Genomic DNA, 25,985 nt, shown 5'->3' with positions numbered 1-25,985 from the left:
CTGATCTTTATTTATTGGAAGAAATTATTAGCAAGCTGCCAGCTGCCAGCTGCCTGGATATTCCTATTCTGTTGTTCCTTTGAATAATCTCCTTATGATATAAAACATGCTTTCGAAACTGGAAAATGTTGATGAGTCTCATTCTAGAAACAAATATATTTCTGATATGCATTTCAGGTATGGTGGAGGTCCAACATTGGCACGTAAATTGATCAGTTCTGGTTTGTCTCAGACAGAGTTGGCAGTAGAAGTCTATCCTCTGCGCCTTCAGTTACTTTCGATGCCAAAAGGAGAGCGTGCTACCATCAGAATAAGCAAGAAGGTGGTTTTGGCTTTTCCCATAGTACAGTATTTGTTATAAGCTAATAGTGTTTCTAATCGTCAGGAGGAGCACTTCTGAAATTCAAACCTTTTTGGGCAGGACACTGTTGGTGAGCTACACCGAAGGACATGCGAGATTTTTTGTCTAAATTTGGAGCAAGTGAGCATTCATTCAGCAAGATGCTAATTCATGCTTTTATGATTTAATTTGGCGTAGTAATGTACATTTTTTCTTTTTTCCCCTACTTTTGCAGGTATGCATTTGGGACTATTATGGTCAGCAGAAACATGCTTTGATGAATGACATGGATAAGACACTTGATGATGTGAATATACAGATGGATCAGGATGTGAGTATTTTCTTTATTCTTTTTACTCTCGTAGCTGAAGTTATGCTTTTAGTGGGTACAAGTTTATCCAGTGAGGAGTCCAATGCTATTGGATGACAAATGAGCTCTGGGGGAGTGCTTCATTAAAACTGTCAACAACACTGTGACTACTGCTTGATGAGCTTTTATGCTTGTAATTTTTGTAGTGTGCTATACAAGTGTATTAGCCAATAGAAACCCACGGAGGTGCTGGCAAGACCAACAATAGTTTGCAATTTAGAGTTACTGGGTCAACTCTCTTAGGGGCCAATCTATCTTTGACACCCCAGCCCCCAAACCCTGTATTAGGTTTTTTGTCCTCCCTGAATGAATTTGGTCATGCAAAGTTCTGTGTCATCTATGTGGTCCATAAGTTGGAGCTGCAAGGGGTATGCTTCTTTTGCTTTTTCATGTTGGAGTGACTTACCCTTAGAAAATCCGCAAAAGTGGCAAATGAGTTGGCAGCCTAAACATAAAGGCCTTACTTGTTACATTGTCTTATTCTTCTATTGAGGTAGTTTCAACTCAACTGTCCCCAACAATTGCCCCCTTTAGGGACACTTATTTCAAATTTTAGAACCTGAAACATTTTATTATGAGGATAGGATGAAAGAATTATGAAAGGATGATGTGGATGAGGACACTGGGTATAAACCCAATGAATGTCCATGTTGTAATACTATATATGTATTTGTTGTCTGAAGAAAATACATGCCAATCTAAATTATTGATATGTGGTCACAATTTGACCACTTTTTCCTTTCCTTTCATTAAACAGATTCTGGTGGAGGTTCTGGGTGATTCAAATGGTAATGCTTCTGGTGGTAGTATGAGCCCTGTAAAGGAAAATGGATTTGTTGAGAAAGATTCAACTTCTGTTCTTCTAGAACCTTGTAAGTCAAGCTTATCGATTGCAGGGGGCATGTCTGCAAGCAAGGGTGTTTCAAGAAGCTGCAGTTCAGACTTGTCACAAGGCCATCTGCTGACATCACCTGTTACAGAACTGGATAACTCACATGGAACTAGTGGTGTTACTACGAGGGGTTCTACTGGAGGTCTCACTGGGTTGGTAAACCTTGGTAACACTTGTTTTATGAATAGTGCAATACAGTGCCTTGTGCATACGCCCGAGTTTGCTAGATATTTTCGTGAAGATTATCATCAAGAAATAAACTGGCAAAACCCACTAGGCATGGTTGTAAGTGACCATCTTTGAGCTATTTTCTTTATTATCTGGTTTCTTCATACCTTATTATGAATTAAGAAGATTTAAGCAATATATTTTATGTGTAAGTGTTTTTTCGTAGACTTGACTTGACTTCTTTCTTTTTTTTGGTGTGAACATTATCTCAAATTTCAATGCTTTCCAAAATTAAACTTCACAATGTTGACCCTATTAAGTGATAGAATAGTGGTTGTTGTTCTTGCCACTACTTTAGGGGTATACTTCTGCAATTATGAATTAAGAAGATTTAAGCAATATATTTTATGTGAGTGTTTTCGGACTTGACTTGCTTCTTTCTTTTTTGGGGGCATTATCTCAAATTTCAATGCTTTCCAAAATTAAACTTCACAATGTTGACCCTATTAAGTGATAGAATAGTGGTTGTTGTTCTTGCCACTACTTTACGGGGTTATTACTTCTTGCAATTATTTTAGTTGATTCTCCTTCAGTTACTTGTCTCCTGAAACCTTAATAATTGCACACTGATACCCTGGACTAGATTCAGTGTCCTAGTTTTGATGGAGTTGCCCTTCCCATGGAGGCAGAGTAATTCTCAATCCTCACACCTAAAAAGGTCTGGAAAAAAAAAGAGGGCGGGGGGTGGGGTGTTGGTCACTGTGGTAGCATAAAATTCCTACCCATAAATGACTTGAATTTCCTTGCTTAAATTTACATGTGTCAACTTGACTGGCCATTCTGATGGGGGTGGGGAAGGGGGAGAGGACTGAGGGTTTACAATAGGACACAGTAGCTAGGAGCTTAGCATATGCTGTCGAAGAATGAAAATGTCCCTTTTGGGAAAACAATGTTCTGTTCTACACCAAGGGGAACATATCTTTTTGTTGGGGAAGGATAAAATCCTTCTAGGGAATAATGTTATCTAGAGCTTACTACATGCTGTCAAGGAATGAAATTGTTCCTTCTGGGAAAAGGACAATCTGCACTTCATCAACAGAAATATATCTTTTTTATTGGAATCAAGTTTAACCTTACCGAACGAGTTATACTCCTATTACCAAACTATATTTGCTACATTGTACAATGCCATTGTTGTACATGAATGGGCCATTAGTAGAACATGAGATTTGGGTTGGCATGAAGATAGGATCCTAACAGAATCGTGAAAAGAAAATTTTAGAGTTCATGTCTTTCGCTGGGCAGACTCGATGAGGTAGGGAAACATTAAATAACAAAATTTATCCTCAACCCTTCAGACATTCCAGAAAGAAAACTTTGGATGGTAGCCTTGCTCCAAAAAGTACAGCTGAACTGCAACCTAAATGGTTAGCCTTTGCATTTGGTATTCCACATTAGTAGCATCATTTGGAGAAGTTCCTGCATTGATGCTGGGCATCTGGGAATAGGTTTGAAGCATTGCCAGCTGGTAATAACTGAAGGCAGAAAAGACTCCTATGGTATAAGTGTGAGAAGTGAAGAAGGATTTGTTGTTGTTGCTGAGCCAAGGATTTGTTTTCTATCCCAGAGTTCAAGATGCTGCCTAAAACTTCGTCTCAGTCTTCAAGAAGCATTGACTTCTCAATGTCAGTGGAAATTGAGTTGGGCTGATATATTACAAAGCATTACTCATATGACTCTAGTATTGTTGGAATGATTGAATGAATCCTGACATATGCAGCGTGACATAGCAGGCCTTTATTTATAATAGTAATATGTAGGAAAGAATAAAAATATACCCAATGTGGGACTAAAATAATAATAGCATCCTAACAGACAAAACTACCCTTCTTACTTAAACTCTTGATTTACAACAGTCCCCCTCAAGTTGGTGCATAGATGTCTATCATGCTCAACTTGCTAATGATGCTACTAAACATCTTGACACTCAAACTCTTTGTAAACACATCAGCACGCCGATTGTCAGATGTGACAAAGGTAATTTAAATCAGACCAGACTTGACCTTCTCTTTGATAAAATGCCTGTCAATTTCTATATGTTTAGTCCTGTCATGCTATACTGGATTATGAGCTATATTAATGGCTGATTTGTTGTCTGAATACAACCTATGGATTCTTCTAGATCTGTCCCAAGCTCCTGAAGAAGACCCTTAGACCATAATACCTCACAAATGCCTTGAGCCGAAGCTCTAAATTCTGCTTCAGCACTAGATCGTGCAACTACAGCTTGTTTCTTGCTTCTCCATGACACCAAATTACCTTCCACATAAGCACAATAACCAGAGGTAGATCTCCTATCATTCAGACATTTTGCCTAATTTACATATGTGTATGCTTCAACTCTAAGATGTCCATGAGATGAAATTAGGATGCTTTTCCTTGGAGAGGCCTTTAAGTACCTCAAGATGTGATCTATTATTTCTAGATGTGAAGAGTAAGGAATGTGCATATATTGGGTTCCATTGGGGTCTCGGCAAGTCTACACCCTAATATCCCAGTATTTTCTAGTAAGTCCAAAGTATACTTCCTTTGAGAGAGAGACACCATTGGCTGAGTATGCTTATTCTAGCCCGAGAAATTATTTGAGCTTGCCCATGTCTTTTATCTCAAATTCGGTTCCTAAGAAGGTCTTCAAGGCTGTAATTTCTTCCTTACTATTTCTTGTGGTTACAATATTGTCCACATACACCAAAAGTACTGTAGTATGAGAACCATCCCACTTAACAAACAAGGTATGATTTGCAGTTTTTACTGCTTATAGTTGTAGGAAGTCATAGCCTTATGAAATCTCTCAAACCATGCTTTAGGGTATTGCTTTAGTCTATACAAGGCTCTCCTTAATTTGCACACTTTCCCATGAGTCTCGGGACTAGAATGGCCAGGAGGCACATCCATATACACCTCTTCCTGAATCTCTCCATGTAGGAAAGCATTCTTCACATCCAACTATTGAGGATTCCACCCCTAATTCATAGTATATGAGAGAACAGCCCGAACTGTGTTCATCTTGGCAACATGGGCAATCATCTTCGGGTAGTCAACGCAATAGGTCTTAGTGAAGCTGTTGGCCACTAGCCTTACCTTATATCTCTCAATGGTTCCATTTGCTTTGTGTTTTATTATGAACTCCTATTTGCACCCAACAGTTTGTTTTCTTGTTGGCGAAGACACCAATTCTCACTTTTTTTTCTTCTAGAGCTTGTATTTCCTCATCCATAGCTTTCTTCCAGCTTGAGTAGGACAATGCCTCTTGCCATGAGTTATGAATAAAGGTGGACGACAAAAAGTAAATAAAGCTTTGAAATTATGGGGATAGGGTTGATATGAGAAATGATTAGAAATAGGGTGTTTAGTGCCAATACGTGGCTACTTTCCTGATGCAATAGGTAAATCTAGGTTAGAGATAGACTCACCAGGAGGAGATGATTCTTTAGGATTAGGAGCTGGTGCTTCCAACTGGCGTATCTCAGAAGGGGGTATTTTTTGCTTCCTTTGATATGTCTTCAGAGGTTTATTCTCTCCTTGCACATCATCCACCAGCTCTTTTTGTTCGGTCACTCCATCTTCCAAAGGAGAATCTACCAAAGGAAACTCTACAGTAGGAACCTCAAAGAGGAAATCTGAAGGAACACTGTAGCTTCTTCACAAACACTCTCCCCCTAAATAAGAGTAGGGGAAAAGAAAGGAACCTGTTCTTGAAAGACATCATCCATAGATATAAAAGAGACGACAAGAGCTAGGATGGTAACACTTGTACCCCTTTCGTGTAGGAGGGTAACCCAAAAATATACATAGCAACCCTCGAGGATCTCACTTACCATGACTATGATGGTTTTGGAGAAAGGCAACACACACAAAGACCTTAGGGGTAGCTGTAAAGTTGGCTATCCTTAAAAGAACTTCAAGAGCACAGAGCTGATCCAAGACTCAAGAAGGCATCCTATCAATTAAACAATTGGCGGTTTGAATTGCATCACCCTAAAAACGAGGAGGCATACGGATAGTGAACATAAGAGATCGTGCCACCTCAAGAAGATGTTTGTTTTTGCGCTCAGTCACCCCATTTTGAGGAGAGGTATCCATGCAATTGGTTTGATGTATAATCCCATGATCAAAAAAATAAGAGGGAAAAGCCCCACCTGAGTATTCAGTTCCGTTATCAATCCACAAAATTTTTACAATAGCCCCTAACTGAGTCCTAGCCATATTGTAGAAATTCTGGAAACACGAAAACGCTTCATTCTTTTGGTGAAGAAGATAAACCCATATGGTTCAAAGGTAACAAATCATCTATGACCAAATATAGACACAGTCCGAGAAGGACCCCATTACCATGATTATTAGAAATCAGATAAACATGTCTAGTTTGCTTGGCTAAAATGCAAGCATCACAACGAAAAATAATTCAAATTACCTCGTTTAACCAAGTCAGGAAATAATCTAGACAAAACTGATAAATGAATGTGGCCAAGATGATTATGCCACTGCAATAAAGATATAAGTGCATGAGAGGACTATGTAGAGGCCGTAGAAAAAGCTGATGGAGACCCGTCCAATAAGTAGAGCCCCCCCTTTCTATTTATCATTGCTAATCATATGCCCGGTTTCCAGGTATTGAAAAACACAATAAGAAGGAACAAAAAAGTTATTTTGCACTTCATATCATGGGTAAGGCTACTAATAGACAAAAGGTTAGCCAAAAATTTTGGAATGTGCAAAACAGAAGAAAGGGTAAGTGTAGGAGAACAGATAATGGAATCCTTTCCAGAGATTGGAGACAGAGACCCATCAGCTGTTATAACTTGTTGAGAAAAAGGAATAGATGAATAAATATGAAAGATAATGAGCCTGTCATGTGGTCGATTGCTCGAGAATCAATTATTCAGGGGGGATAAATGGAGTTGACACTATGACAACTGAAAATTCCTATAGGGTGCTGAGAATCAGTAGTGGATGTAATGGTAGAGGCTACACTCGCATTGTGAGTCGGTCTTAAAGAGGATAAATCTAGCCTCGGGCATTAGCTGAAAAAGGTGTTTGAGCTTGTCTGAGGAAAGAGGTGTTGGAGTATTCAAAGTGTTTGAAATTGCTTGATTTGCAGAGGCTTGACTACTGCCCCTATTGCCACTCCTACCTCCTCCACGGGAATTTGCTGGACGTCCATGCAACTTCCAACACTTCACCTTTGTATGACGTTCTTTTCCACAATATTCACACTTTACTGGAGGCCTAAGAATCATCAGAATCAGACTTGTTATTGCCAAAACTAGCAGCTAATGCGGACATATTGGGAGTTTGTGTATGTACTGTAGCTGTCCGCAGACTGTCCTCTATGTCAACTATGCATAGGCTTGCTCTAGAGAAGGAAAAGGCTCCCAAGAAAGAATGTGTGCCTGAATCTGATCATACTCAATGTTTAGGCCTGCCAAAAAGTTATAGACGCTTGTCTTTCAACTTCTGATAAGCAGCTACATTTGGAGTAGTAGATGGAGTAAATTGGCCATAGAAATCAATGTCTGATAATATCCTCTAAGTGTATTATAATACTGAGATAGGGTTAGCTCCTTCTGTTGCAATTGATGAATCTTTCTTTGAATCTCAAAACAAATAAGCATCATTACCTACTTTGGAATATGTACCTTGGGAAACTCTCCAAACATTGGCAATATCAAGAGGAAGAAGATAACTCTCTGCTATACTTGGTTTCATGGAATTAAGAAGGAATCCCGAAACACTCATTTGTATACCACTTAGTATATTGCGAACTAGGAGTAAAAGGTTTGGTAGTAGTTCCCTCCATCAGCAAGACCATGAGCACCAACCGCAAGAGAAACAGAACGAGATTGGCGAAGATAGTTGGTCCCATTAAGCTTGACATGGTTATCTGAAGATGGAAAAAAATCATGATCCCGAGGAATAGATGAAACAAGAAGCTCTTTAGATGTACCAGAAGAGTTGGGGTTAATTGGATCAGCCATCACTAGAACAAGGATTAATCAAGGATGCAGGAAAAAAATTCTGTAGGAGGAAAAAAACTCACCACCACAAATAGGTCATTACCAGATTTTTTTTTGAGAGAACAAATTTCAGATCATGAAAACCAAGAGGTAATGGCCCTCAAAGCACTTTCTGGAGAAGTTAATGGTTCTAGGGCCATTCGCTGGGGCTGGATAGGCAAGGTGATATGCCTAGATAGGTCACTAGATGATTGTGACTCTTCTAGGACTTACCACAGGTGAAGGGAAAGAAAGGAGAGGGGATTGATCGCCATAGAAGGGTTGCAGAAGGCTGGCGTCTAGAGGTGATCACAGCAAGTAGGGAGGGAAAAAAGGGCTTTCGATGGCCCTAGATGAGTTGCAGGAAGGCAGTGACTCCTCTAGAGGCTATTGCAGGGTTTTTTTGGAGGAGGAAGTAGCAGCGATTGGTGGTAGAAGGTGGTTCAGAGGACTGTGATAGTGGTGATGGGTGGCAGAAGTGTTGTGGCTGTGGTGCTCTAGATCTGATGTGGTGGAAGATCTGGTGGCTCTGATATGATGCTGAAATGATTGAATGAATCCTGACATATGCTAGTGTGACATAGCGGGCCTTTATTTAGAGTAGTATTATGCTAGAAAAAATGTAAATATACCCGATGTGGGACTAAAACAGTAATAGCATCCTAACAGGCAAAACTACCCTTCTTACTTAAAATCTTGACTTACAAGTTACAACAAGTATTATATCGCTTTATCAAACGAGTTCAGAAATAATAATGGGGAAGTTGGAGATTCTTCAAGACTAGACCAGTGAATAATTAAGTCTTGAACTTTTGGTTAGATATGAAATTCATTCAATCCTTGGTTATTTTACATGTTTTCAAAAGCATGTGAGGTTTTTTCTTGAGGTTATCATCTAGAAGATGAGATACCCACTATGCGCATGCCTGAGAATCTGAGATTAAAGCATGTAGGGGGTCTTTGTGCTTTGTAATCCCAAATTATGTTCCTCCCACAAATTTTTTTATTTCAGATTTAGATTTCTCTAGAAAGCATTACAATTATCATGCATTTCCCATTAGTAAAGTATTTTCATTCGGGTCATTTATTTTTCATTTTTGTAATGATGTTATGCTTTGCATGTTATGGCATAAGGATACTGCCTTGGGTCTTTAGGCAAATTGAAGCATTGCTTTGAGGTGTAGCATTTGAAAGCACGGTGTTTACATTTTCCAGGAGGGGCATGAGTTAATTCCTAGTTTTATATAAAATCCTATTTAAGTCATAAACAAAAAAATCCGATTGGGGCTATTTTAAACTTTAATTGGTTGTTTTTAATGGGAGGTTAGATAGAGTTTGATATGTCATAGAGTCGTCTTTATCTAGTTTCCTGTTCCACTTAGTTCCCAATTTTCATGTCTTTATTTAGTTTCCTGTTCCAGTTACTTCCCAATTTTCATGTTTTATTGTTGGAGTTGGTTTCTTTTTTTAGGAGTGTGTATATTGCTATACATGATTGTAAAGTGACAATATTATTCTGTTTTGTCGCCCCTTCTCTATTGTGGGTTCCTGTAATTGTCATTGTTATGTCCTTCATCCCCTGTTATGTGTGCTATTTCAGATTTGGTAGGTGTTGATAAAACACTTTATTCTCCTTTCTGTTAAGCCTGAGGATTGAGCTTCAACTCAATACCCAAGAGGCGATTAAAGCCCTTGACCTTTGTCCCAAACACTACCCTCATCAAGAGAAATAAATCTGCATTTGTCGGCTTTGTGCTGGCCAGATCTGGTTTTAGGAGGTTCCGTTTGAAAGTGAAGCTGTTAACCCTTGATTGCTAGCTTGAATTAACAGGTTGGTTAATCTGTCATATCCTCCTGAAATCTCAACTTGTTCAGAGTTCGGGTTGGAGAATCCTTCCAATTGAAACCTATTCTGGTTTGCACCACCTCGTTGTGTTTGTTGAAGAATACAACCTTGTGACCTGTTTTTGCATGTAACCATGTTTGTTTCCTTTTGTCGTTATACTCACTCCTTTACCATTTATTCTAACTTTTAGCCTTGTTTGGTACTAACACCTAGCTTACATCAGTTCATTCATGCTTCTGTTCGTTGTCCTTTCTTTTATATAACTTCTGATATCCCCTTTATATTTCTGCCAAATTATGGCCCTGCCACTTCCCTTTGGAAACCTAGAATTATTTGCAGAATTACCATCAGGCTTACTATATGAGTGATTTGGAAGGATCCAGATCCTCTTCACCCAAATTGCCTGTCCCCCCATCCCCCCACACTCACATAAGGCCTGACACAGGGCCTGCCTGTAGTACTTGGGTATGCCTGTGTCTGTGTGTGTGATGGGATGGGGGGATGGGCAGTTTGGGTGGAGAGGATCTCCACGTGATTTGGAATGGTGGGCCCATAAGCAATCTGAGCTGGGTTTTTGGTACCTTAAATTCCATTAAGGTTGTTGAAATTACAGTACTTTAAGCTTGTCAGTATTAATGGAATGAACTGTGCCAGCAAAAAAAAATTGTTATTTTTTGAGCTATAATTGCTTCAAAACTACATCTTCTGGTTTTCTTCCTTAATGAAAAGATGATTTTTTTTCTTATAAAAAATACAGATGCAATTTCGTCCACAGTTGGTCAACTAGATCAGTTGCCACGGTTGTCGGACTCGAAGTCTCATAAGATAAGAAAGCTGAACCTCTGATCGGCCTAGACCCTAGACACATACAAAATGAAAAAAGAAAATAGAGGACATAGTAGTTTATAAACATTAGTTTCCCTGTTATTAGAAGCTAAAAAAATCCCCCTTCTCTTTTTTCTTTTTCCTTCTAGAATTGAAAGCTGAAAAGACTTGCATTTGGATAATATTTTTTTCATGGACTACATGGTCTCTTAGTTCAGTACCTCTATTAAAATTAGAAAAAATTAAAAAAATAAAAATAAAAAATGCAAACATTAGAAATAAATGTGTTGGGGCAAACTGGTTGCAGCATTTGGAAAAAAATATGTACATTCAGGCTCGTAGTCATTGCCTTCAAGTTCCCTAGATGACAATGCCATTGTTCCTAGGAAATTCACCTGCTCAAGTCCTTTAAGACCCTCTGATAAGGTGTACAGAATCTCACCAGCCATCTACCATGGGTACAATATGTTCTTATGCTTACGTAGTTTTTCATTGTACACTGTTAATAGGAAATGACATGGTGAATCTGTATTATGAATTTTGTATGCTGTTAATAGGAAATGACATGGTGAATCTGTATTATGAATCTACTGACTACAACTAATAATGATGTAGGGGGAACTTGCTTTAGCATTTGGTGAATTACTTCGAAAACTATGGGCTCCAGGACGTACACCAATTGCTCCTCGGCCATTTAAAGCGAAGCTTGCTCGTTTTGCACCCCAATTCAGTGGATACAACCAACATGATTCTCAGGTATTTGAGTGCTGTATCTGAATGTGCATACTGCATACTGACTTTTCGTACATTCTGTTCACTTTATTTATTCCTTGATATCTCTTAACCTATGTTCTTAGGAACTGTTGGCATTTCTGTTAGATGGGCTTCATGAAGATCTGAATCGTGTCAAACACAAACCTTATATAAAGTCTAGAGATGCAGATGGCCGGCCTGATGAAGAAGTTGCTGATGAGTACTGGGCAAATCACATTGCCCGGAATGACTCTATAATTGTTGACGTGTGCCAAGTGAGTTTTATATATATACAGTAGTGCAGTTGTTGTAAACTTATAATGTGTCAAATTAAAGAGTCAAGAATGTTGGTGGTGATTTCTTAAAAGCATAGGCTGTGAATTTGCTGCAACAAACCTCTCAATAATATATTCTCAAAACTGTGATTTCTTACAAGCATAGGCTGTCTATTTTATAGCCTTCAGTATTGACTCCTAACAGTACTTAACATAAAAATTAGAATTCAAATAGGACCTCTACTTGTCTCATCCTAGACTTACTCAAATGACGAACAAAGTTGGATTCCTAACAAACTCCTAATTAGAATCTACAATTAGGCCTAGCTGGGCTCGACTCCAAAATTACCGAAATGCCCCTGCTATGGATCATGCTTCTATGGTTCCCTAGCCTACTGGGCAGTTCTTTCAAGCCTTGGTACTCTTCTTCGGGTGGTGTGGTGACCTACGTCAGCATCATCTGATGTTCCTAGTTGTAGAATGGTTATGCACTTCCTTAGGTTGATTTGGTGGGTGTTATTAGTTGATGCTACCTTAGGAGTGTTTGTTTAGGTGGAGATTCATCAATTTGTACTTGTTTCCCTTGGTTTGAATCTTTTTCCTTGTATTGAACTGTGTATTTGGGTTGAGTGTAATCTCCCTATTTGATTTGGACATTGTTTTTCGAACTGGGACTGCTTGGGGTCAAGGGTTGTCTGAGCTTGTCTGGTATTTACATCACGAAGCTACACTTAAAAGAATGAATTTCTTTGAGTTGTTTGCCTTGTTTTGCTGCTGCATTATGTTAACCACTGGTTGAAAACTCCTTTTTTGGGTTGAAATATGCCCCCATTTGACTTCGGGTGAAACCTCCGTCTTGTGTATTTCTTCAGCTTATTTAGATTAGTGAACCTACAGCTGTTGTTTGGGGTCTAACATAAGAACTATCTGTGGTTCGGTAAGGTGTACTTCACTACTTCCTTATTGGGTTGGTATAATCCCCACTTTTTTGTTGTATTACTACACTATGTCAGCTACTGGAGGAAGAGGCTAGGCATCAACCCTTGTATGACTGGGATAGGTTCAGTTTTGACTGCTGGGAAATTTGGATATAGGAGATGTCGGGATTACTAAGGTTGCACCAATGGGAACTCTATAACAGACAAAATTTCATACTCAAGCCTGATATTGCAACATTTTGCAGGGTTTTGTCACATCTCTGATAGCTTTACTTGCAGACCTGTGGTCCAGATTCTTCAACTTTCACTTTACAGGCCTCTACAATCCTTCCACTACCTTACGTCATTGATTTTAGAGTACCAACCATGTGATCTACATGTCTAAATTTTATGACTCCTCCCTATTTGTTCAAGTGAGGAAAAGGTTAGAGTTGTCAATGGTTCCCTTTCTTCTATTTCCGGTAAATGTAGTGGCTGCATCGCTTCTTCTATCACCCTTGACTTGTTCTTCATGTTCCTCAGCTTAACACTAACTTCTTATCTGTGAGCCACCTAACCAAATCCTTGAATTGTTGTGTTAAACTTTTCCCTATCTCATTGTGTTCTTGAGGGTTTGGTGACAAAAAGAGGATTTTTGGTAGGGGATGTAAGGAAAAAGGGGCTTTACCTTATTGATCTATGAACATTTCTCTTACTTACTACTGAATCTTACCCAAGTGGGTGTAGTGACAATAGTACCGTTGACTTCGTGATGTTGTGGCATCAATTTTTGTGCCAGCCAGCCTTTGGTGTTACGAGACAAAATTTACCACTTCTTTTTCCCTTCCATTCCTTCTTCCCACAAGTCCAGATCCTCTCCACCCAGCCTGCCCATTCAGCCATACACCACACTCACCTGAGTGTGAGACCCACACTCACAGGCCTGCCCGTGTCAGGATAGGGCAGTGTGGGTCCCACACTCATGTGAGGTTGGGTGGATGACTGTATGGGCAGGCTGGGTGGAGAGGATCCAAATTCTTTTCCCATATATGTATTCCGAACAATGTCTATTAGTGAACATTGCCATTCCTCTTATCCTTACAATGGCAATTGGTCCTTTGTTCCCTTTCATGTTGTACATAAGGATGTTTAGCTCCTATCCCTATTGCTTCTTTACTTTATTGTTGTTACTTTTTTTGGGTGAATAAACTATCATTATTAAAAACCAACGAGGAATAGAGAAGAATATACAGAGGGGTAGCCAACAATCAACGAGGAGGCTGCAAGGAAGAACCTAAACCCTAGGTAACAAAAATGAGTTGTTCTTTGGGTGTCCAAAAGGGGATAAAGGAGCATCCATAGCCTAGAAGAGACATCAAAGCAGATGGCTTTCCAAATCAAGTCTGAAGACCTAGAGTTGGAGGTCCATCTCCTTAGGTTTCTTTCCCACCATAAATGATGGATGGTGCCGCCAAAAACCAACTTACCAACAATGTCACAAATGGTAGAGCAAAGAAGGATCTCACGAGCCACAACCAGTCAGAGCAAACTGTAAGGAGTGTTAGAACGGGGCCAGATGGAGCTCATTACTTTTCCCTATTGTGAATGTGATAAGGGGGAAGAGAAGAAAAGGTGGTCCACACCTTCTGAACCACTCAAACAAAGGATGTAGTTGAGGTTGGTAGGGATGGACAATGAACATGAAAGACTAGGTGTGTTGACAAAAGTTGATGATTTTCCAAAAAGTGAAGGGAAGGTAGGGGATGTGGCCATTTTATGTAAGGGGGACTAAAGGACAATTTCGTTAGTGGTATGAGAGAGGTTATAGGCAGAGGAAGTGGAGAAGGTGCCTCAGGTGGTTGGAAGCTAGATGGTGTGGTTATGAGGGGGGATAAGATTTTTTTTTTTTGGTTTTTTTTTGGGAGGGGGGGGGGGGTGACCAGACCTATATGAGACTAATAGGGGGGAACTAGGAAAATCGGAGAATGTAGAGAGGGGGGTCAACTTAGGGTTACGGGAGTTGTAGACCAAATGGGAACCAAAGTGATCGTAAAGGATACCCAAATGATGCCAATGGTTAAGCCATAATGATGTAGGGGACCCATTTGAGATTGAGGTAGAGATAGCTCAGAAAGCGAGGGGGCTAAGAAGTGGAAATGACCTCTAGACCTAGGAAGGGTTCGATGGGAGAGAGACATTCTAGATGGGGTCAGATTTCATAAGATGAGAATAAACCCAGTTAACCTAAAAGGAGTAATGTTTGAAAGAGATTTTCTAGATGAGCTTGGTAAGCTGGGGTTGTTGTAATTGGATTGCGGAAGATCCCAAAGTCTCTTTTGGATTCAGGGAGACGAGAAGACGACTGGTAGATGGGTGGAGAAACGGGAGGACTCATGGTCCTCCGAACACATAAAACAAGGTCCATAATTATGATGGTCGATTTAGGAATGGATCAGATGCCGCACCAATATAGGTAAGAGGATTGTAGGACATAAATGATTAGGGTTGTCCTACCAGCAAAAGGAGGAGCTTGCCCTTCCAAAGTTGGGGATCCTTTTGGATGTGGTCAAGAAATGGGGTTACTATTATAGTTATTGAACCTCCTAGGGATGAGAGGGAACCCAAGGTTGACTATTGGGAGGGAGCCTGAAGAGATGGCAATAAGTTGAAGGAGGCATGGTAAGAAAACTTGGTCTTCTAAAAAATATATTGATTTTTTTGGCCCAACTCAAGTGAACTTGAGGGCCCATCTCAAGGGGTTTTAAGGGTCATGTTGGATGAAACTTGGCATTTAGTCTATTTTAGGCCTTCTAAATACACTGATGGCCTTAGATTTGACCCTAAGTTTGAAACTGAAATGCTGCAGGAATGAACATGCATTCTTATAAGACGTGAAGTCATGAAATATAGAACCAGTAATTGATACAAATGAAAAACAAGTGATAAGATACATCAATAACTTAAATTATTCAGAATTCCATCCATATCATAGTTTAGTATTCTATAGAACAATACAACATCATCAATCTCAAGCATACGTCAAGCCAAGGGAAACTAAGAAGCTCCTTCACTAGCTCCACCAGCACCACAACCATGTCCTGCAAGTTACTGGCTCTACGTCACTCAGCCATCTGATGAGGTGGTCAAGAATATCATTCCTCACAAAATTAGGGATAAGAGGGCACTTGGGTGTATCTGCTTGGTATCAACACAAGTGTTGCTTGATCCTCTTTTTGCTTCCGATGAGGACTTTACCGCAGTACTTACAACTGATTGTTTGGGGAATAAATTCACCTTGCTTGAAGAACACCTTCAAATACCCTTGATTGATGTTGTTTTGTTGTTGTAGATGAGCTAAGGAGTAAAGGCACCTTAGAAGTGTTGCAGGTGAAAATCTGTCAAGATTCTGGCCAAAAATCAGCAAATGTGATGGAGGAAGCTGCTCGTCTTGACTCGACTTGATTGAGACTGGTGAAAAGGGGCCAAACTTAACCGAGATCCTTGGTCGATCAGAGATCTCGGTCGAGTTGGGTTAATTGGGGTCTCGCATTGTATCTCGTCTCAACATGAAAAAAACAAGATCTTGGCTGAGATCTCATGAGTTCTCATACTGCATAAGGAGGGAGGCCTTCACAGAATCTGAGACTACGGCCAAGAAGAGGTGCGGTTTTTCCTAGTTTATGTGGAGACCAGAGAAGGATTTAAAGAAGGAGAGAAGAGAACTGAGGAGATGGAAGAGTGAGAGGCTTTGGAGAAGATCATAAAGTCATCTGTAAAGGTAAGGTGGGTGAGATTGAGAGATATACACTTAAGAATTGGGGAGATGAGGTGTTGACTTGTGATAGATTGCATGATCCTAGAGAGAACCTCCAAGACGAGGGTGAAAAGGAAGGGGGTGAGAGGGCAGCTTTGGTGGTTACCCACTCGAGCAAGGAAGAAGCAGCGGGGGAGCCATCCGTGATGATGTAGAAATACTGGCTAGATATACAAACTTCAACCCAATAGACAAAGGAGGGGGGAAACCCATCTGGGAGAGGACAACACTAATGAAATCCCATCTGAGAGAGTTAAAGGCTTTATGGATTTGGAAAGGGGCACAGACCAAAAATTGGGAAAATCTCTGCCAGATGGGGTCGATAAGATGGATATTAGCCCTCCAATAGGCTCTATCCGAGATCATTCTTGTTACCGGACCTAAACATGTCATTCCTTACAACTTCCCTATGGTCATTTTAGTCCTGCCATAGCTCTTTTAGATCCTTTAATCTGGACAAGACCACTCCTCCACGCTGATGTATCCTCAGGCCTCTGCTGAACATTGCTGTCACCTCAAACAACATTCTTGGAGCTTGTCATTGATGGGGCAACTCCAAAATCAGCTCTTATTTGTTCATTTCTTACTTTACCCTCTAGTTTTTTGCACATCTATATTACGTCCTCATCCCTTTACTCCTAATTTCTCTATATGACATTTCTTAACTGCCCAGCATTCTTCCCTATACATCATAGCTGATCGGACTAAGTCCTGTAGAACTTTTCCTTGAGCTTTAATGGCATACGTGATCATATTGTACTCTAGTCATGCTTCTCCATGTCATCCAGCCTATATCAATTTTCAGTGAACATTACAATCTTCTATATCACCCTTTTAATTATGGTTTGGGCACAAGATCTACATATGACTGTGATGGGGTGAAGGCTCTAGGATCAGGGTGCAGTAGTTGCATTCTGTATGTAAACCTGTTGAATAGCAGGAGCAGACACTTGGGACTGCAAAATTTATGTAGGAATGTCATCATCCAAGATAAGCTCCAAAATAGATTCATCCCAATCCTGTGCAACATGACACAACAAAGTGGACTAGCACAGAAAAGACTGGGTATATTTGCATTACTTTTATGAAGATCGTCAATCAAGAGGCAGACATCTTCACCGAAGGGCTTAGTTCGCTCCAGTTTGGTTCCCTATCATGCAAGCTGGAATTGAATGGCATTTATTCTTTGGTTTAGAGGGGAGTGTTGAGAGTTTATGTAAAATGGGGTACACTGGGAACTATTCTCTTGACCAGTTGCCCCCTGTATTGTAAGTTTCCTTCTTCACCTTTCACCTCCCTGGGGACTGTATGCAATTCATTCTATAAGTGTGTTGGAGACATTTTCTCAAACTCGGACATTCTACCGTCTTCTCCGTCTTTCAGCCTTCTTCTTCCATCATTCTTTTTCCTTGTATTGTTTAACTTCTGACCAAAAATCACTTTTACATACTAAACATTTTGACTTCCATTAATGTCCATGAGTTTATAAATGGTGAGCAGCTTCAGATGCACTTTCACAAATGTGCAGGCATAGGACCCATAGTTGTTAGGGCGACAAGGTGATAGAGAACCATGAAAATCAAGGTGACACCAAGCAAAGCTCTAAGGCTTGCATCTCCTAGGCGCCAAGGCAACACCAGGTCGCCATGACCCAAAAAAGGGTCAGGACACCTAGGCGACACCTTGACAACTATGATAGGACCACTTGCTGTTGGAATTTTGTAATTTTCTACTACGAGTAATGTTTTCCATTTTTTATTTTTCTGTTTCTGTTGGCACAACCAATGCCAGCAATGTCTCATCACCTATGGACTTGCACAAAAATCTACTGTTAGTGTTGGAAGATGAACATGCTTTGAGAGTAAAGATATAGCCTGTACTTGGCATATCCTCTGTTCTGGTTAAGACCTAGAATGCAAAATTCCATTTTGATGTTAATTTTCAAGAAAAGAAAGAAAAAGTTAACTTGATCAGTTTTCAGTGTAAGGCTGGCCATGTGGCTTACCACTTCAGAGTTCATGTTTACTAGATGTAAACTGTTGGTAATGTCTGATGATTTGATTAGTTTTGCTGAGAATATCTGCAGAATATTTTCAGATCTGTCCACCATCTGTTTCTCAATCTCCAGTCTGAACCAGGTGGATCCTGGTAGCTTGACATCTAGTTTTGTAGCACAATCTAACATCATGGAGGGTTCCTGGGAACCATAGTTCGATTGCTGGAGGGAGGGGGTCTTCCCATAGTGGCAACTTAATCGGGTTGAGATGATCTTTATTCATATTTCGCTCCCTTCCTGTTGTTTAGGAAGGTAAAACTTTGCAGAAGGAATTCTATTAGATCAATCACTGTAAGATAACACTTCTTTTTTCTTCTTCTTTTTCCCAAAGTGGACAATATCCTTGCTCAGACCAATTCCCTGAGTTTTTCCCCTCTATGTGGAAGTGAAGGTTGTCTCACCACTGTGATTGACGTACTCATGAATCCCATATTTAGATGTGATTGTGTGACTACCTTTTTATCTGAATTCTTCTATTTGTACTAGTGGTGAAGTATTACAAAATGGAAGTCAACATTTATTAATTTGTTTACTCTTCTCCCCTCCCCCCTTTAGCTACTGATGACAGATTCCCATATTTGTAACAATATATATTTCTTTTGGATCCAAATTTGGCAGGGTCAATACAAATCAACTCTGGTTTGCCCTGTATGTGGAAAAGTGTCCGTGACATTTGATCCCTTCATGTATCTATCTTTGCCACTTCAATTCACAGTTACTCGGAGCATGACTGTCACAATTTTTACTAGTGATGGTAGTTCACCGCCAATTACATGTACTGTGAACGTCCCAAAACAGGGTCGCTGCAGGGACTTGATTCAAGCCATTAGCAGTGCTTGTTCCTTGAAAAGCAGTGAGAGGCTTTTGCTTGCTGAGGTTGTTCAAATTAGAACACTAAATCCTTTAACTAAAGAGTTAAATGTATACATTTTACTATGGACTGAATTTGATTCAAATTTATCTTGTAGATTCGCAGTCACTTGATTCATCGAATCTTGGAAGATCCTTTGATATCATTGTCCACAATAAAAGATGATGACCACCTTGCCGCTTATAAGATACCAAAGATTGTGAAGAACACAATATTTCTTCGGTTGATACACCGCCGTCAAGAACAGTAAGCATAATTGGATCTGAGAATTCATCTGTTCATATGAAGACTTCATGCAGTAACTTAGGTTCTCTCTGGTGGCCAAAGCCCTGAGAGAGAAAATGATTGGCCATATAGACAGTTGACGTCTTCCTGTCTTGTCTATTATACCAATCTTTTACTGGCCATCCAAAAGAAAATATCCAAATTGTGCTGTGCTATGCTAATACTTCATGTTGATGGGTTCCAGGAACACAGCATAGCCCTGCCACCCATTATGGTTGGGAGCCCCATTTATTACTCTTTCCTTGTGGAGAAAAAAGTTCTCGATTTGTGGTTTTTTTCCCCCTTCTTTTAGAAAGCTTATGGTATTACTGTTTGTTTTATCTTTGGTTTAAATTTCTGTCAGGGGCTCTACTGGTGCTCAAGTGGATTGGAAACCTTATGGTACTCCACTTGTCTCATCAATCTCACGTGATGATGTTGTCACAAGAGGTGATGTACAATCAACAGTTAATACCATACTCTCTCCAATGCTAAGAGTCAAGACTCATGCACCTCCAGATCTTCCTGATACCAATATAGCAGCAGCAACATCTCATGCATCTCAGGCGGTCAATTCGAGTGAAGTAGGCACAGATGCCATGGGATCAGATTCGCTAGATAAGGATGATACTCTGCCATCTATGCATTCAAAACTGCCTCTACAGCTTGTTGACGAGAATAATGCATTCATTGATCTGTCAACAGAGGAGGAGAAGCCCATTAAACTTCCCTTATCCTCATCACTGATTGTAGTGTTCATTGACTGGTCACAAGAACAATTAGAGAAGTATGATACCCATTATCTGGAAAACATGCCAGAGGTTCTAAAGTATGGAAATGTGACGAAGAAAACCCGTTCTGAACCTTTGTCTTTGTACACTTGCTTGGAAGCTTTTCTGCGTGAAGAACCATTGGTGCCTGAAGACATGTGGTCAGTCTCTCTCCCTCTCTCAGTGTGTGTGTGTGTGTGTGCCTTACATGTGGACTGCGTTGGTTGCCAGGGGGGGGGGGGATCTTAGATGCTAAGAAAGAGTTTTAACTTTTCTATACTAATAGATACTACTGTTATGTTATTGAAACTTTAATGGCATATAAAAATTCAAATAGTTAAAGCACACTGGTTGGCAAATAATTACAAAACTTGTAGACCACGACTTTTTCCATTTATGTGAATCATCTGTGAGATAGAAAGTACAGAGTTAGGGGGTAGCAGTCATGAATCTTAAAGCTAATTTTATTAGATATAATAGAAATGGTGATGATAATCATCACAATTTAATGTAAAAATGAGTAGAAAAGAAGTGAGGTGGTTGATATGCTCAGTGGATCTTTGACAAACAGTATTAGAGAATCTAGTGAAACTGTTGGTACTCTATTTAGGAAAGCATGGTTAATATAGAATAAGAGAAAAGATGTTAATGGGAAGAAGAAAACAGCCTACTGTTTGTGCTTAGCTTCCTTAACCGTGGGCAGTATGTTCATTGTAAAGTTAATTAGTTACAAAGCCTGTAATACCCTCTGCTTAGAAAGCAGCACCATGACTCATAACATTGCCATTATTTGCTAAATATAAACATAAAATACTGCCACACATTACAGCTGTAAACATTCCACTACACCATAACATACTACTAATTGTCATAATATTTTCAACTTTCCCTTCAAGTTAGAGCATAATATCCTAGGCTCTAGCTTGAAATTAGAACTGACATGAATGGTAGGTCTACTTGAAAGAGCATTGATATAAGAAGTAGCAGAAATGTAGAACCATAGCAAAATCATCTTCTAGGCACATCACAAACACATCCATACCAATCACCAATAGCAAAACTGGAGAGGACTCATGTCAAATCCCCAGACAACAACGAGAAAAGTAGTCATGTACAATGCCAACTGTAAGCCAGAGTATAGCAGCAACAACAACATCGTTACCCTTCTCAAGGAAACTAGTGGTTTTCCCAAAGAAGATATATAAAAGAGCAGCATAGGTTTCTGTGTACGGTTGACAAAGGAGTCGTATTAGTTGCAGTCACAGGTAACAAAGTAAGTTGTTACAAATCACTTGGCTGATGGGCCATTTTATGCATGCATAAAGTTCCTATTAAAATTGCTATCAACCACAAATAAATCTTAGGATGGCTACAAATCACCAATGTAGCACAAGGTAGCTAGAACCACAATAACTACCTGCATTGGAAAATAAGTTGCTGATGACACAACCAAAGAATAATCTTCAAGACTTCAAATGAGCAGACACTATGCTGATGACTTGAGTTGATAAATATATCAATATTCAAATATTTCTGAAAATATTCTCAAATCTTCCCTCTCATCTTTAGCACTTCATGTTGTCAGAAACTGAATGCATGGAAAATAATGAAGAAATAACTTGTCATTTGGCAGCAACAACCAGCATCAGTAGCAGATAAATTGCATAACCAAAAATGGTTGCAAAAATATGACCTTCCAACCAAATTAGATCTTGTTGATCACGATTTTAGATGAGTAATTCCCAGATTTGAACATAGATATCAACTGCTGAAAAACTATATCAAAAAATAAGATGCAGGCCGGGTCCATCAGAGCTATTAGACAATAAGATGACCACATTGGAGAAGAATATTATAACAGCAATAGGGGTTGCTGTTGGCCCATAGGTGACAATTAACTGATGGTGAATGAGTGGTGGCAGTTTCAGAATTAAAAGGAGACCATTGGACCCTTTTGGGATTGGTGCAAGAGGCAACATCTGGGTTTGTTATCAAAGTAAAGAAGGGATAGCCAAAACAATCAATCCAAGGACTCATATTTGCATACTATATTCAAAAGCTGTTGCATGAAGTATTCATTATTTCCATTCTCCCATCCTTTTTGGCTGGATGCTTGCCTTGGGCAGTCTTAGTTGACACTTTAGTAAGGTGGTCCAAAGCCAGAGGTTGATTCACCAGAAAAGCATATTCTTAGGATATGATACTTGTTGAAGATGTTGTCATAAGATGGAATCAAAAGTGACATATGGTGACAAACATATATGTCAAGTTCTTGTGTCGGAGTAGTCTAGAGAACGAGGGAGACTTGATGCTCAAGTTGCATGGCTGTCTTAGAGTAGATGGTCACAAAGGTGTGGACTACTTAAGTTTACTCACTTTGGGAACTGGGATGACCTCGTCAGTTAGTTGGGCCTCTCCATCTAATAGCTGAAGCTATTTGGCACCTGTATTCAGAAAAGCAAGATCTAGTAAATATTTTGCTGAATTACTGAAATAATGAAGAGTTATTAAGTATATAATTAACTGAAAATTATGGGGAAGGGTTCCTCACAATGCTAGCATAGGGAGAATCTTTTTGCCTGCACCAGTGGCAATGCCTAGAATGTCATAAAGGCGACATAGATGCCAATATTACTCTGGTGTCAGGCTAAATTTTTTCCCAAATACATGAATATACTGGGGGAGATGAATCTACAAATTGCGTTGCTTATATTGGTGTTTTATGCACCAAGCTCATAGTAGACAATGGATGGTATAATTGTTCATAGTTAACAAGGCGAGGTGAGGTGATAGAGGACAATGAAAACCAAGGGGACACTAGGTTGCCTTGACCCAAAAAGGGGCCAGGGCGCCTAGGCGACGCCTTGACGACTATTAATTAATGAGGAGAGAGCTGTTAGTGGGAAGTACAATGACAGCGTGTATGCTATCTTCTGATGAGGTGGATAAATATTTGAGATATGAAATGTTTAATCAACTAAAAAATATGGTCTGAAATGTAATATATGGTGCTCGTCTTGTCTTTTCCCCTACCTAGGTTGGTGGTTTGGCAACATTATGGCTGGCCTCAATCCTGTCAAATACTGGTTTAGGCATTGTGTAGGTTTACACTAAAGGGGTTGCTAAGAACAACACACTGTGAAGCCCATTGGTGAAGAGCAAGAACTTGTTCTTGGATAGCTGAACTAAGAATTAAGGGTGAGTTGAAGGCAAGAGGAGATGCCTTGATTCACCACAAACCAATCCCAGCACCTCCCTCCCCCTCAAACACGCACACACACATAACAAATGTCTGGAATTGTATTTACGCTGTTGCAAATATGAAGACAGTTATTGTAGCTGTGGAGGTCACCCTTTCCAACCAATGGCTACAACAACAAGAAGAAAAAATCTTATCCCAACTAAATGGGGTCTGTGACATCAATCCTTGTCTTCACAATCAATTTGAACTCCATTACTGAGGGAAATTTGAGTATGATGATTGGATGGGTTCATAGTCTGTGGGTGGATCTTGGATGTGTATGCAGTAGTTGATGACAGACAGGTTCTTCCAGTACAGCAAGAACAAGTAAATGTTCACCCCCCTTGGAGTATCAAATCCACTAACCTATGGGCTGGTTGGGTGATGTTCAGATGGATTTTGTATAATTGGGTGCTTATCTGATTGTTTAGCCCTGTCTTTGGGTAATTGGAGCTTTTGACGTCTTTTTTTTGTTTCTGTGGGGGCACTTGTGGATCTGTATCATTATTTTAGCAACAAAAACCTTTTTTCATCAGAAAGAAATTAACTTAATCTCAGCCAGGTCCAACCTTGCATGGTCTAGATTTATTTGTGTAGGTGCCAACCAGATGTACTTGCTTCTTACTTCTGTCCCCCTCCCCAAAATCTTTGGAGAATAATATCATCCTCTTGTTAATGAATAATGTAGCAACCTGTTTTGACTTATCTTCTATTAAGTTTCTCAAAATATCTCCAATTTTTCTCTTTGAGCACTAAGATCAATGAAGTAATAGAGAATTCACATTTTTTTTTTGTCTACCTAATTAGAAGTGTTGACTGCAAACAGCTGGCTGCTTTGTGACTTGTATGTATTATATAAGTGAGTAGTAAATTACTTTATGCATATGCTTATTTACAAAAATCTAAATGTACCTGAGATGATGAAGGTATTGCCCACAATGCAAAGAACGACGACAAGCAAGCAAGAAGCTGGATCTTTGGAGACTTCCTGAAGTGCTAGTCATCCATCTCAAGAGATTCTCTTACAGCAGATCAATGAAGCATAAACTGGAAACCTTTGTCAACTTCCCAATTCATGACTTTGACTTAACAAACTATGTTGCCCACAAAAAAAACTCCCGGCGCCAGATTTATGAGCTCTATGCCTTGAGCAACCACTATGGTGGCATGGGAAGTGGGCACTATACAGCATACATCAAGGTAAAGAGCATCCTTTGCACATGTTAATTCCTAGCTCTCTTTAGTGGTAATATTCCTATCTGGATCTCATGTAAATTAGTGTTTTACTGCCAGAAGTTGGTGATACTTCCTGGATGATCAAAACCATAGTTTTCTTGGTGTGATTGCCCGGGCAACACCTTGACAACTAAGATCAGGATGGCATGAATGTATATGTCTCCCTCCCCTGCCTCCCCCCCCCCTCTTAAAAATAAATAAAAACCTGAGGCCAGAAACATAGAGAGATATCTATTGGTCATTTCACCACTGAAAAACCAATCAATAGTTACACCTAGACAGTTGTTTCCTATTTAATAGGTGACACACCTGACCAATAGCTAACCCGAGATAAATTTATTATCACTATTGAGACATGAGTTAAATGCTTTCTCTTAAGCCAGTTCTTCCTCGATGCGCAGCTTCTAGATGAGAACAGATGGTATAACTTCGATGACAGTCATATCTCACCCATAAACGAGGAAGAGGTGAAGTCAGCTGCTGCATATGTGCTTTTCTATAGGAGAGTAAAGAGTGAAGATGCCTCCATAAGCAATGGAGCTCAGTCATATGTTGGTCATGATAAAAGTAAGCACAAAAAGTGAGAATTAAGTTCTTGGATCCTCAGATGTCTGCTATTGTGGGTAGCAGAACGATTGTGGATGTATGTGCATTTCTTATCTGTATATATGTGATTCATCAGATAATGTATAACCGGCCAATTCACTGAAGAAATGAGAGAACAGACCAGGGATTCTTTACAAAGTGCCCACTTGCAAAACTGGAATCCCAGGTTGTTAGAAATCGAGTATCTGTAACATGGAAGATAGTGTCAATTGTACCTTCAGCATTGTCTTTTCCATTGCTTATCCATAATATTTAAAAGGGGGAGGAAAAATGAGAAAATATTCATGAAAATTCGGAGTTGTCAATTTTATTATTTATTTTTTAATTTTTACAATTTGCAGTTGAGATTCCAGAGTACTCGTAAAATGAGTAACGAGATAGGTACTTTTAGGTTCCAAGAAGATAATGGAACCTGTATTCTGGCTCATCTGGTCTTTAGCAGTTCGCCATGTTTTGCTTTGATGTTTTCATTGCAGTGAGCATCTGAAATTTATTGGCAAAATTAATTATTGGGAAGAAAGTTGCGTGTGGAGTGCAACACCTTACAGGGGAGTGAAAGATTGCCCTGCTCTGATGAAGGATTGAAATCTTGGCATCTGCCCCGTGATGTCAATGCATGCATTCTCATTTGTCCTCGTGCATGCAGGCCAAATTTTCAAACTCCATATGACAAGAGAGAAAACTG

General features: G+C 39.6%; 1 protein-coding gene across 1 annotated transcript in view; it reads left to right on the top strand.

The window, feature by feature from the left end:
• The window catches only part of UBP5 (ubiquitin-specific protease 5), a 32,643-nt gene extending 6,658 nt beyond the window's left edge, over positions 1-25,985 (top strand). Inside the window, exons 3-13 of the mRNA XM_089169276.1 lie at positions 178-322; positions 422-481; positions 576-671; positions 1,468-1,887; positions 11,113-11,253; positions 11,355-11,525; positions 18,931-19,188; positions 19,281-19,429; positions 19,812-20,378; positions 24,385-24,658; positions 25,096-25,985. Coding sequence (XP_089025402.1) covers positions 178-322; positions 422-481; positions 576-671; positions 1,468-1,887; positions 11,113-11,253; positions 11,355-11,525; positions 18,931-19,188; positions 19,281-19,429; positions 19,812-20,378; positions 24,385-24,658; positions 25,096-25,278 — 2,464 coding nt within the window. The 3' untranslated portion in view covers positions 25,279-25,985. The remainder of the gene's footprint in view (positions 1-177; positions 323-421; positions 482-575; positions 672-1,467; positions 1,888-11,112; positions 11,254-11,354; positions 11,526-18,930; positions 19,189-19,280; positions 19,430-19,811; positions 20,379-24,384; positions 24,659-25,095) is intronic.

This window comes from Hakea prostrata, chromosome 9, assembly GCF_041222555.1.
Source record: "Hakea prostrata isolate BN-2017 chromosome 9, UWA_Hpros_2, whole genome shotgun sequence".
In the NCBI taxonomy this organism is placed as follows: domain Eukaryota; kingdom Viridiplantae; phylum Streptophyta; class Magnoliopsida; order Proteales; family Proteaceae; genus Hakea; species Hakea prostrata.
The sequence above is the reverse complement of the archived record's forward strand: the minus strand, read 5'-3'. Positions and strand labels throughout refer to the sequence as shown.